This window comes from Harpegnathos saltator, unplaced genomic scaffold (assembly GCF_003227715.2).
Source record: "Harpegnathos saltator strain DR-91 unplaced genomic scaffold, Hsal_v8.6 scaffold122, whole genome shotgun sequence".
NCBI lineage: Eukaryota > Metazoa > Arthropoda > Insecta > Hymenoptera > Formicidae > Harpegnathos > Harpegnathos saltator.
Genome location: NW_020229898.1, coordinates 83,556 through 96,981, shown reverse-complemented (window position 1 = coordinate 96,981; position 13,426 = coordinate 83,556). Strand labels below are relative to the sequence as shown.

At 54.9% G+C, this 13,426-nt stretch overlaps 1 protein-coding gene across 5 annotated transcripts in view; it reads right to left on the bottom strand.

The window, feature by feature from the left end:
• Positions 1-13,426, bottom strand: part of LOC105180868 (neurogenic protein mastermind) — a 94,729-nt gene that overhangs the window by 13,837 nt on the left and 67,466 nt on the right. For all 5 annotated transcript variants that reach the window (XM_025306078.1, XM_025306082.1, XM_025306084.1 and 2 more), the window contains one exon: positions 720-1,058. In XM_025306078.1, coding sequence (XP_025161863.1) covers positions 720-1,058 — 339 coding nt within the window. The remainder of the gene's footprint in view (positions 1-719; positions 1,059-13,426) is intronic.

Here is a 13,426-nt window from a genome sequence, read left to right as displayed (position 1 = left end):
TCGCGCCGCGCGCTATTTGTCCTATTTGTGTCGCTTCTTTCAACGCGGCGGGACAGAAGTTGCAAAAGACCTAGCGGTACCTGTTGCATACGAACGTCGCGGGCGCAGGACGCTCTCTCCTTTCTCTTTCTCTCCTCCTCTCTCGCCGGATGCGAGCTTAATGTCTCGGATAATGTGCCACCGGGGGTGGTATCGCGCTGCGATCTCGCGACGAGCTTGCAGAAGCGATCGCCACGCGAGGCGATGCCGCGACGAAAACGCCGAAGGTCCGAAAAGCTCCGTCTTTGTCTGCGCGGTCCCGCCGAATTAAGCGAACTCTCGCGCCAACGCGGACGACATCGCGATGTTGCGAGCAATCGCAGATCGCGAGAATGTTGCGTCGAAAGTCGACACGAATTATTTCGACCAACGGACAAACGACTGCAGGGCTGTCTGATGAAAATCGGACAACACGCGAGACAGGACGAGAAGAGAAGAGAAGAGACCAGGCGAGCGGTTTCTCGTTGTTTTCGACCTTTACGGAGCCGATACTAGCAAACGCGCGGAACTTGAAGACTCACGCTGCGCACCTGTCGCACCGGCACCGTGACGTGTCGCGACACGGCGCGACGCCGGCGAAATGACTCGACCGCGAGGAGACGGGACTCTCGGCCGAGGAGCCGGCGGTCGCGCACAGCCCGAAAACGAACTCGCGGACGCGAAAAGACAAGGTCGCTTACCTGTTGCGCGCGCATCAGCTGCTGTTGCTGCAGGATCTTGGCGTGCTGATGCTGATCGACCTGGCCGGCCGGTACCACCTGCTGCGGATGGCCGCGCGCCGCCGCTGCCGGTCCAGGCTGCGGTACCCCGCTGGCGGCGGCGGCCGCCCTCTGTCTCAGACTCTGCTGGGTGAAGTTGATGGTCTGGGACTGCGAGACCGAGCAATAAGCGTCGGGCTGGCTGCCCGGCCCGGGCTGATTCGGCGTCTGCTGCTGGTTGAAGAACATGCCTTGCTGCGCAGCGACGGACACGCTCGGCTTCAGATCACTGGTGAGCTGCATATGCTGACCGGCCGACACCTGCGATAAGAAGCACAAACGGGTGTTATTGTGGTTTGTACGTTTTGGCTAAGCAGCAGGGACGGGAAGGAGCACCTACGATCGAATTGCCTCTCGTTTGGCAAAGTTAGCAACTATTTAATAGAGAGATGGTAGTAATCGGCGTGTTCGAAGCTCTTGGAGAGACCTCGGACGTGATTCGACGTTTAAAGTTGAAGCTTCGAGCTTCGCATCTTCGAGAGCTCGACTCGAAGATTCGGCATATCGGAGTTCTCGATGAAACTAATTTTGCGTGACAAACCAAGTTTGGCGAACTAATTTTCGATTCAGCTGTACGTGGATTTCGAATCCTCCCCCCCTACCCCCTCCAAAGTTCCGAGTATTCAGACGAGTTGGAACATTCGCGGCTGCTCGATACTCGGAAATGCTCAAATATTTGCACCTGGCAATCTAATCTCGTTATTCGAATATAATGCCTCGAGGCCTCAGAGCTTCCCGTGACAGTCACTCGCGCGCACTTTCTCATCGCGGCGACTCAGCCCGCCAGAGCGAAGCGTCGATAGTCGCGCGGAGAAAGGGCCGCGAGGGCCGGGAACTGCGGAGGGGGGGGGGGTGTACCTTCTCGCTGCGTCGTCGCGAGGAAGCCGTTAATAAGTATCGCCGCCGCCGCCGCCGCGTTTCCCGGGGCATGCTTCATCGTGGCTAATACGAGAGTGTCCCGTGTCGATCGGGTGTAACGCGCCGCGCCAGGATCTCGCGAGCCGCTGTTTGACGGCGAGCCTTTCCGCGCGCGTGATCCTTGCGACGCGACGCATCGACGGTGTAATAACAAGCTGCCCGCGCAAATCAACTTCAAACACAGGATTCGACTGTCGAACGGGACGGAGCTGCCGCGAAAGTCCAAGTGCCCTACGGACACACGCGTGATTACACAGTAGCTAACTTGCTAATTGCGCGTAAGAATGTTGCGAGGCTCGTGTCAAATCGCACGCTCTCCGCCTCGGGCCGGCAATCATTCCGCATCCACCGAGACACTTTCTTCTCGTCGGGGCCTTCGCAAAAACCTCCGTCAGCTTGTCGCCCTCGGACATTCTTCGGGCTTCAGATTGAATTTAAGGGAACCCCGCACGCCCCCTCCCCCTCCTCCCGCTCGTGCAGTTTGTATCTTTTACTCGCTGTTATTGCGCGAAATTTTGCCGTCTGAAGGGACGGCCGGCGGACTTCGCGCCGCGGGGGGCGGGCGGAGTCGGAATTTCGTTTGTGGAAGAAAAAGACCAGCGACCGACACAAGCGGACAGAACTATTGTCCTGTCGCCGCGGTCGTATCGGCCGGCAATGATACGGAATGGGCTACCGTTCTTCTATATTTCACGGCGCGTGCAGGAGAAACGACCGGAGCGGAGCCGACGGCCAAGTATAAGCCACCGTGTCCCGCCGATGACCCTTCGCGACCTCGTGGCTCTGCTCCGCCTCTCCCTATCGAACCCTCGTAATCTAGTTGCGAGTTTGTATCTCGATACAGCCCGGCGGTCTCTCTCGGCGCAGGGCCTTGAGCATCGCCAAATTGCGTATCGCGTACCTAGGTCGCTCCTGCACAGTTTTTTATTGGGATTGCACGGCCATCGTTGTCGAACGGCGGACAACTATCGGGTTTGCGTCCGAGGGAAGAAAAAGAGACCTTTCTCTCTCTCTCTCTCTCTCTCGTCAGGGTGTACGTACAAAGTGGCTCTCGCGGGGCGTCCACCCGGTATGCAGCGCGATATCTGAATTTCGCATGTAGAACGTGAACGATGACAGACACTTATGCAAATGCGCAGGTGTGGAGTCGCTCCTCCCTTCTCTTTCTCTCTCTCTCTCTCTCTCTCTCTCTCTCTCTCACTGTCTGTTGATAGCGGCTCAGTCTATTAAAATGTCGAGATATACGACGTACATAGGCGCGAACGGTGTACATACGTGGCCGTAGACGCGTTGTACATTAGCGAAGAGCCGTTGTACATAAGACAGTCTACCGATACGCGCGGATAATTATACGCGTAGTCAAGGATCGGTATTTAGTACAACCACCACCACCATCAGTGTAATTTCGTAGAGACGTACACAGCATGTACAAGCGGGCGCGCGCGCGCGCGTCTCAGTACATAACATTCATAGAGGCTACACGCGGTCGCATTTACATGTGTAAGGGAATTACAATTATTACGTCTATCCGCTCGATGCATATCTCATACTCGTGTATCTCGCGCGATAAGCAGCCGCGCGTGTATATAGAGCGTGTATACGCAGCGTGCAACCCGGTTCGTCGCAGCGTCGATCTGCGACCGGAACACGGCAGAGTGTGTCGCTGCTCGACACTCGACATCGAAAGTTTCACGCTCTCAGAAAATCATACCAGGTCGACGTCCGCGAAATCGCAGTCCCGCGACGAGACCCTGCGCATAATTACGGAGGGGATTACGCGAGTGGAATTGCGGGGCACGCAGAGGCACCGCGCTAATGTTTTCCAGTCGCAGCGAAAACTCTTGCAGCCGACACCGTCTCGCGAAGCTGTGCGGCTAAACAGGGCAGGCTCCCCAGGTCGGGAGAACGGACGCGCGCGCCGCGCTGGCAGCGCGTACGTGCGCTGGCCGGGCACGTGCGGCTTCCACGGCTGCGGAGCTCCCGGTAGGGCGCATAGATATGACCGTGGAGAAACCTACTCGGCCGGTCGCGCATAATTAGCCTAAATCACGACACCGTCGCGTCGAGAGGGAGAGAGAGAGTTCCTGGACGCGACATCTGCGTAGCACGTGTCTTGTTACCGCGACGCTCATATGAGGACGGCTGCTAGCCGTCGAGCGGCCAGGGGGTGAGTTCGGCTGGTCCTCGCGCGTCTACGGCTATCGTGAACTAAGGAGAAGGACGCGGCGGCATACTAATGGACCGCGCAAGCAACTTCCTCGGCCGAAACGTCGGAGACTTGAGAGACACCTCGTGATGAGATCGTGCCGCCCGTCTCGCTTCCCGATCGGAGCTTCCCCTTGGAATCTGTTTTTCTCGATTCCGAGAGGGAGAGAGAGAGAGAGAGAGAGAGAGAGAGAGAGAGAGAGAGAGAGAAAGAGAGAAGTGTTATCTGAAGTTTAAATTTTGATCCTACTCTGAAGCGTCCCACGTCGAGCCCATTTTGATTCTATTTAGTCGAGTTCCCAGTAACGAATATCGCGGATAAATCTTTTCGTTTCATCTGCGCAAATTTTTTCCGTCCACCTAATGTGCGACGATACGCAGCCTCCTCGCCGAGGAAGGGAATAAAAGACACGGACATCGATACACGCGGTGAGAGCCGTCGCGCCGGTCGTTTTGAAAAATCGATAATTACACCGGCGCGGGCTCCGCTCTCGCAATTAAGTCCGGTTAATGACGTGACCGGGGTTATTAGCGTGCGACTTACGGCGAGCGATAAATCGGCCGGCGCAGACTAGACAGCTTCTCCGTCGTATAGAGCAAATCGATGTCAATGTATTCAAGCGAAGCTATTTTTAGCGCTCGCAGTTTGTTTGGAATCAAATCCTCGGCCGTGTTATTATAATCGATCAGCTGTCGCGGTTGCTGCATCGATTCCACCGGTTCCCGGTGCGTGTGTCCCGTGTGCGTCGGAATCGCGTTCACTCGAACGACGTATGCATATTTATGACAGCTTACGTGTGTAACAGCGAGTTAAATGGATATATAATTGAATAATTTCATAGAACGCGCGCGCGCGCGCGTCATTGTTCCCCGTGCGTTATTCTCCACCGCGCACGCGTTCGCGGTTCGATCGGTATCAATTAATTTGTCTCGCTCGTCCGTCTCGAACTTCCGTGTTCGAGTGTGCTCGCGCTTATTGCTCTTATCTACCCGCGGAATCCCCCGCCTCAATCATTGCCACGCGAGACAGTGAAAAATGCCGCACCACGCTTACCGCGCGATCGAACATTCCACCTGTTACGTGAAACGAAAAATAGAATGCTCCTCTCATCGCGAGCATCTCCGGTCGGGCAAAGGCGAGCGATAGTCTTTCTCTCTCGCAGGATGCCCGCGAGCGGACGGCGTAGCGTTCGGCAAGGATCCCGAGGACGAGCCGCGAGTCCGCTGCTGGAGAAGCGCGCGCGCGCGCGCGCGTCGACGAGAATCGTAAAAGGAAACGCTCAGCCGCGCGATTTCAAGTGCGCACGAGGAGAGCCGCGTAGATGGAAGAGCGCACACGGCCGAGACGACTTACGAACACTGTCTCGTGTTATTAGCATACTGTACAGAGCCATCGCACTGACACAGTCGATACACTCGACGATAACGGCGTGTACGTGGCAGCGTCGCGACGCACGCAGCCGCGCGTGCTCGAGGAATCGCATTGTGACTAATATCGCGATGTGGTAATCGCTAATCATAGCACTCGCCCGTGCCCGAGGTGCTCATACGCCTTACGATCCACCGAGATCAGCAGACGTATAGCTGAGACGCGAGAGACGTGGCCTCGTTGAGTTCTCTAGCGCGGCGTCGCCCGATTTTCGAAAATTACCATCTACCTGAGTCGAAATTTTAATTCGCCTCGATATCCCTGCTTCAGCTTTAATTTCGTATCTTCAAATCCCTATCGACTTATCCCGATCTTATTCTAGTCAAGCTGCGCCGAGAGGTTCTCTTGAGAAGCTACAAATGACAAATTATAGGCGCCGAGTTTCTGTGATCTCAATGAAACCTCTCCATCGGTCCTCCGGCGTCTACTAACACTGACTGGACAGTTAAGCTCGAGAACGGGGCGAAAATTTCGATCAGGGTCGGCGCGGATTCTCTACCGTATATCTACACGCCTCTACCGCACACGCCACCGTGACAATTCGGAGAACCACTGATAGGTTTTGCCGGGTGCAACGCACCGTACTTCGCGAGTATATACCGCGGCGATCCGGCCGCGGGAATGGCATCCCGAAGAGAGTGTGACCTTGAGATGGACACCTCACGACGCAGGGGTCTCGGCGCGATGAAAGGGGAGACCGAGGCGGGCATATCTCGCGCATATTGCGCGCGTTACACCTACGTGCAGCGTTACCGGCGAGTTACGCTGCTCATGGAACGGTACGCAATTGCGTGCGAGAGGAGAGCCCGACTATGCGACGCTGCTCGACGGAGAAGGCCGAGAAGGAGAGAAAGAGAGAGAGAGAGAGAGAGAGAAGGGGAAAGAGAGCGAGAGGGGCTCGAAGAAACGACGGGAAAGACGAGAAGGCAGAGAGAGAGAGAGAGAGAGAGAGAGAGAGAGAGAGAGAGAGAGAGAGAGAGAGAGAGAGAGAGAGAGAGAGAGAGAGAGAGAGAGAGAGAGAGAGAGAGAGAGTGTGTTTGTGCGTGCGTGTGTAATAAAGAGAAAGAGAGGGAGAGAGAGAAAGAGAGGGGGGAGAAAGAGAAGGCAGGCGTGAAGGAGGACGGTTCTCGTACCATGGGCGAGTCGCACGAGTCTCCGCGGCCGGTGACCTCTGCCCCTCTTCCTCGCCACTGCCTCCTCCTGTTCCTCGTACACATGCAGTGTGTGCTAAACGCCATCCGCACCCGCACCCGCGCACCATCGCCACCTCCACCATCACCACCTCTACCGCCACCGCCGCCACCACCACTACCACCGCCGCCGCCGCTGCCACCACCACCACGCCACCGTCGTCGCTACCGCCGGTGACAGCGCCGACGTTTCCATCACCTCCCGGTGCGAGTGCGCCCGACGACGACCCGTCTCTAGTCGGCCACCCCTCGCCGTCGCCTCCGAGCGTCCCTATGTGGCGCGGATATCGTCGCCCTCCGCATCAATCGGCGCCTCGATTGCTCGCGCAGTCGGCTTGACCCGTAGCCGAGCGAGCGAAGGGGGTGACCGAGGTTGCGCGCTTCGCTTCACGCTCGGCTTAGCGAGAACACAGGAATTAGCCGCCTCGCGTCTCGCGACGAGACGAGACGAGACGAGACGGAGCGGGGCGGGATGGTAACGCGATGCGTCGCGACGCGCAAGCACGCGTGAGTAGGCGCGATAAAGGCAACGCAGCGCGATAAAGAGTCCTCGCGTGACTTCCTGCGAGCCGCCAGCCGCCGTGTTAATTGTCCCGAGATTGCGTCGTGAGCGGCGGATTGCTCGCTTACTTTGCCGCGATGTAGGCAGTGAAAAATGGAAAAGCGACGATCGCTCGATACGTGGCGCGCGCTTTGCGCTCGCATGTGATGCAGCGCGTTTTCACGGCTCGTGTGCCTTGATCGATCGAATATTTTAGTCCACCTCGAACAGGCGCCCAACGAAGGGCCGGGACGACGCCGAAATCTCAAAATTATTGATTCTCTGCAAATAACACGACGGTTACATCTTTAACCAGCGCGACGCGATCCGTCGCGTTTGTCAAACTCTCTGCGAGTTTGCTCTTCGTCGAGCAAACGGATTGTCCTCGCGCGTGTTCAATTTTTAGAGAGAGAGAGAGAGAGAGAGAGAGAGAGAGAGAGCGTGGGGGTTGATGTTTCCCAAAGTTTTCCGTAATATCGCAGGTAGAGTGTATTCTTTTCGTTTTTCGTAACGAGGCTGGCGATTTAGTATATTATAATTCTTCGTAGCTTCGGCTCTTCCCGGAAGTTCCTGCACTTTCCACCCTGCCCAAGTCTCCGCGCATTATTTATTTTCCGCGGTTCGGCTCGGCTTTGCAGTCCTTCGAATCGCGCGCGAGGACCTTCGGCGGCCGCAGTGGGGTAGCCCGACGCGGCGCGGCGCAAATCAGTAGTGCAGCCGTTACGATCGTCAGCCGGCCATCCTGCACCGGTGTGTTCTACTTGCGCGAGGCAAGTTCGGAGAGCCTCACTTGAAAGCGCGAGCTCTCTCCGCGAATCTCGCCGGATGACCGCGATGAGAGCTGGCCGGGCTGCGCGATTAATCCGCGTGAATAAAACGCCGCGACGTGAACGCAAATAGCGTATCAGCTCGCGCGCGATTCGCTCGAAGATGTTTATCGCGCGAGAACGACCGGGGACGGGAGCCTATTAGCCGGCTTTTTGTCCCAGAGAACGTCAAACGGAACACGCGCGCGAAGGTGACTGCACCCTCGACGACGGCACCCTCGGTTGATTTTGAAACGGCGCTCGGGGCGATCGATAATGAGCGGCTTCGTGGGGTATCAAGCAGCCGGACTCGAAAAACTGAATATACTCCGGACTGCGCGGGCTCACGTGACTGCGAGACGGCGACGGAGGGTGGAGAAGACACCGAGTTCCGTGAAGGATTTGAAGGCCGCACGCGACCACCACCTACGTCTCCGCCGGCGTGCTCGCTCGTGCCATAACTCTGTCGTTTCTTTTCTCCGCCGTCGCCTCCGTTTCTCGGATGCCATCTGTCTCCTTCGTTCTCCCGTAGCTTCTGTTCGCCGTTTCCCAGTCCTCCCTCACTCCTCCCCGCGCTCCACCCCCGGTGCTAGCCCGGTAACGACCTTCTCCCTTCTTCGCGGCGCCATGGCTCGAGCCATCGGATTGCTCGATTCGAGGTATCGCCGCGAAAGAACCGCCATAGGCGGCGTCCCCCGGGGAGACGGCTCGTAATTATGAACCGGCTCGTAATTATCGCGCGTGCTGGCGGCTGCGAATTGCCGTTTCGAAAAGCAGCCTCCTCTCCTCTCCTCTCCTCTTCTCTCCTCCTCCTCCTTTTTCTTCTTCCTGTCGTGTCTCACGCGCGCGGATATCGCGTCTCGAGCGACAAAAATGGAACTTCATCGTGGCGTTTCGATGGCCAATCGAGAGTGCCGTCGGGCACCATATTGTTCGTTTGTTTCGCGGGCAAATTCGCCCCCCCCGCCCCCCGTCAGATTTGTCCGAGCTGCTGTTTCGCCCTTCGCGACTCAAGCCAACGCACGAAAATGTGGCGTCAGGTTTGCTGTCGCGCAACGACTTCGGCCGCTCTGCCATAAATTTACGACGAGTAATATTTACAAAGCGTAATCGGCATCTCTTTCCCTTTTCTCACCCCCGGCGCGACAATATTCCGGCCCTCCTCTGCTCCGTTTTCTCCGCCGTGGTCTCCGTGCCAGCCGCGGAGCCCGCGAGATGCGACGCCCGTGAGATTCTCGCCGGCGCGTTCCGCGTATCAAGAGAGGAAGAATGCGTTATACCCGCTTACGCATTCGCCGCAAGAAACGCGGATTCACGGAGAGCGCGCGCGCGCGCGCACGCACACGCGGCGACGCCACAATCCGCTAATTGCCGCGCACGCGATCCGCTCGTGAGGGAAAACGTGAGAATGAAAAGGCGAAAGAGGCGGAGAGTCAAGTTTATTAACAAGCTCCTCTACGCTGCTAGAAACGGCGGCAAGAGGATTTGCCAATTAACGCTAATTGAGAGTCGATTAACATAATCGTGAGATTTGTCAATTTATAAACGAACGCAAATCGCGCGCGCGCGCGCGCGTTTTCGGTGAGACGCGCGAGAGCGCGGCGGAGGGTGGAGGATAAGAGATTCTTCGATCGCGGGGGCAGAGACCCGCGATCTACCCGCGCGGCTTTGTATCGAAGGCGAATTCCGCGAATTACAAGCGGACGCGAGAAAGGACAGCGCCAGGAGGCACTGGGATGGCGGTGGTGAACGTAAGGCAGCCGCGGAGAAAGAGCATCGCCGCGCGGAATCTCACCGTCTCGGTGTTCTGTTGGAAAAATCCGATGTCTCTGTCTCTCTTTCTGTCTCTCTCTCTGTCTCTCTCTCTCTCTCTCTGTCTCTCTCTCTCTTTCGCCGGCTCTTTCTCTCGGCGCGCCTTTATAGTTCGACGGCTTCGCTTACAGTTATGGCTCGAGTCATGCACGATTGCCGACCATGAGCTCGTCGAGTCCTCGTCGACGGTCAATTAGCCGCCGTGCGTTAGCCGAGTCGGGACTCTCGAGCGGAAGGTAATTAAGCCGATCGCCGGAGAGCGCCGTCGCCGTCGCTGTCGTCGTCGTCGTCGTCGACGTCGTCGTCGTCGTCGTCGGGGCGATTAGAGAAGCTCGCGCGCGACCCGACGACGCGCAGAAAACGTCGTGTCAAAGCCTCTTACGGACCGTTGTCCACGGCGAGGCTCTGAACTTCACCGCTCGGCTGAAAGTCACGCGACGCGTCAACAGCGGAAAGAGAGAGAGAGAGAGAGAGAGAGAGAGAGAGAGAGAGAGAGAGAGAGAGAGAGAGAGAGAGAGAGAGAGAGAGAGAGAGAACGTTGCTCGAGCACTCGAACGTCACCGTCGGAATTTCTACGGCGGAAAAGCTTCTCCTTTCGCGGATTTAGCTCGGCGGCACAGACGGCGAGATGGGAGACTCCCTTGTTTATTTGCATTTCTGGAATGTCGCGAGCTGATCAGTTTTCGATAGGCACGACCGTGCGACGAAGATCCCCCTCTCGCCTGGGAGAACCCGACGTTGCGTTCAAAGAGAAGAGAGCCGAGGTATCTGGCGTAATATCAAGTCTGTCATAAATTCATTATAACGCGGTGTTGTAGCATAAAATCTCTCTTTCTCCTTCTCTCTCTCTCTCTCTCTCTCTCTCTCTCTCTCTCTCTCTCTCTCTCTCTCTCTCTCTCTCTCTCTCTCTCTCTCTCTCTGACCTATTGCAGACCTAATTACGGAGCTTCCATGGGCCGAAAGAGACGGATTAGTCGGCGAGGATTATCCCTGAACGGCAGCGGGTCCAGGACTTTCGGGCGAGGAGTCCTCATCGCGCGCGAGTTAACGCAGTCGCCTAATGACTCGTAGGAAGGGCGGACAAGAAAGTAGCGAAGCGGAGAGGTCGGGTTACGCCGTGAAAGGGAAACGCTTGAATACGGTTTAAGCAGGGCGTGCAGCCAGCAACGCACACAAACACAAACACACACATATACAAGGCGGGGGTTGAGAGGCGTTGATATTCTCGTGGTGGAACCCCAATGTGCACGTGTGCACATGTGTGTGTGTTGTGTGTGTGTGTGTGTTGTGTATGTGTGTGTCGGCGCACGGGACTTCTCCTGATCGATATTACCGTGGTGCACGCCCGTGCCCCCGCGTGCACACACGTCTGCCGTGTGTGGAATACGTCCGTATGTATATACGTACGTCGTACGGTACGTAGTCTTCACTTGCCGAAATCATTGAATCGGAGTCGCTCGGTAGCTCCGTAAAACATCTATCATCCCATTCGGCGAGTCAAGAAAGAGAGAGAAGGAGGAGAAAGTTGTACGCAACTTCTCGCTGATTTATGGTCCGGCACCCTTGTGCTCTCTCCTCTCTCTCTCTCTCTCTCTCTCTCTCTCTCTCTCTCTCTCTCTCTCTCTCTCTCTCCCTCCCTCCCTCTCCCCCCCTCTCTCTCTCAGCTACGACGCCTCGTCGCGGTATTTGCTAATGCAGGGAGCCGCCTGATCTCTCGATCGTCTCGGCCGATCCCCAATCGTACGTGCTGGTACTTTCTCTCTCTCAACCTATCTACATCGTCTACCACCTTTAACATTTGCAAGAACAATCAACCACATGGCTAAATGCTCGAGCCTGTATGGTCATCCACACAGTCTGGAGTGTGGAGCAATGCAAACGCGAGGATTATTCCCAACTATTCACTGGCATTCCAATAATCGTAGCGGCTTAATCATACGATAACGGCCAATCTTGAGGCACACACACGGAGATTTAAAACTACTGCCGTGCACGCAGACCCCAAAGAACTCGTACTCATTAACATAAGCCCGCGCGAATCTGCGAGTGACAAACCAGAGCACCACGGACGGAATACCAGACTGCAAAAAGTCGCAGTTAACATCCGGCGACGTTCAGCCCACGAAACGAACTATAAATTTAGTCGATCATGGACAGTGACAAGGTGTTTAGGCTTCCTGCCACGGACTCTCGCGTCAATCTCTAATGTTCTAAACAAAGTTGCGGCAGAGATCTTGGATCACCGTTAAATAATGTGCTAAAGCACTAGGAAGATAGTAATCAACCTGTATGTATGTGCTGTGTCTGTAGTCCACACGAGGTATATACACCTACGATAACCACTACACTACATCAACAATCAAACACTACAAACGACACGTGTGAGTTCTAATATATCTACATCACACTGCATGACTACAAGGTTGCGTGATCTCGTCGTGTTCTGTTGAACGCTTCGAGCCACTGAGAGCGCTCTACTGCTCGATAGACGAACGGTATGTACATGTAATAAGTGTCCGGTATAATTGCCCTGGTGATTATATTACATACTCTAGCCCGGAATCGCGTTTGGTTGACCTATAACTCCGAGAATTGAGAAGAAGAAGAGAAGAGAGAGAAGGAAAAAAAGCGTAACACAATAAATTTATCACTGGTATTTATTACAGCCAGATAATACTTTCTAAAGAGCTGTTCATGAATCATATTCGGGGTCTCTTTATCAGGAAGAAGAAGTGACCTAGGATAGAGGTCACTCTTTCATAGATATACAAATAGGTAGCTGTATGCATAAATAGATGGTAATGATGGGGCGTATAAGTATAAGTGATGGAAGAAGACTTACCGTGACTGTCAACTAGCTCGCGAAAAGTTCAGAAGAGATTTGTACTGAACGTAAGTGGATGGGAGATGAAGAAATCGGAAATGGCAGAGAGCGATCTGTTGCGCTCGGTGTAATCCAACTGTTACCCGAGGATTTGATCTCGCAGACGATCGAACGAAGGTATTAGATTTATCACCTCCCGAGTGCGTGTAGCCGGCCTTGCAGCGTGTCTAGGACGTGGCAAATCGAGGTGGAACGCTAACGTTTCTATAAACTAGCATGACATTCAGCGACCTTTCAGAGAATACGGGCCGAGTTCTGCACATCAAACCTGAGCGTACCGGGAGGAAACACCGACATCTGAGGCCACTAAACTCTCTCGATGAAATCGTCAATCAGTCACGCGTCCGATTCTTCACAAAATACCGACGTTCCGTTGCATACCTGAGGACACTCAAGTGAAACATAATTGAGTGTCCACTAGCTTCTTTCGCGACATCTATCGACGGGTTAATCTCACTCTGTAGAAGTTATATCTCAATGTAGCACAACTAAAGTGCCCCGTCAAAACCACCGTGAGCGGAAAGTAATTAACTACGTTCAGAGTCTATTCTGCTAAAAAGAGCCTTATCACTTCCTGCAGAATTTTATTAGATTTCTGGATGAGAACTCTTAACAATCAAAACATTGTCAAAAAGAATAACCAAAACCAATGAATCTAATGACGTGCAATCGCAGAACATCGATCAAACATGAAATCATCCTACTTAATCTACAGACACACGTGCGCATTCGTGACAAATGCTCGACCTTGTACTACATTTTGACTCTTGAGAGTTTATTCGCAGACTGAGAAGTACTACAAATAGTAATATGCGCACGAACTATGCAAAACACGCCACTGGCA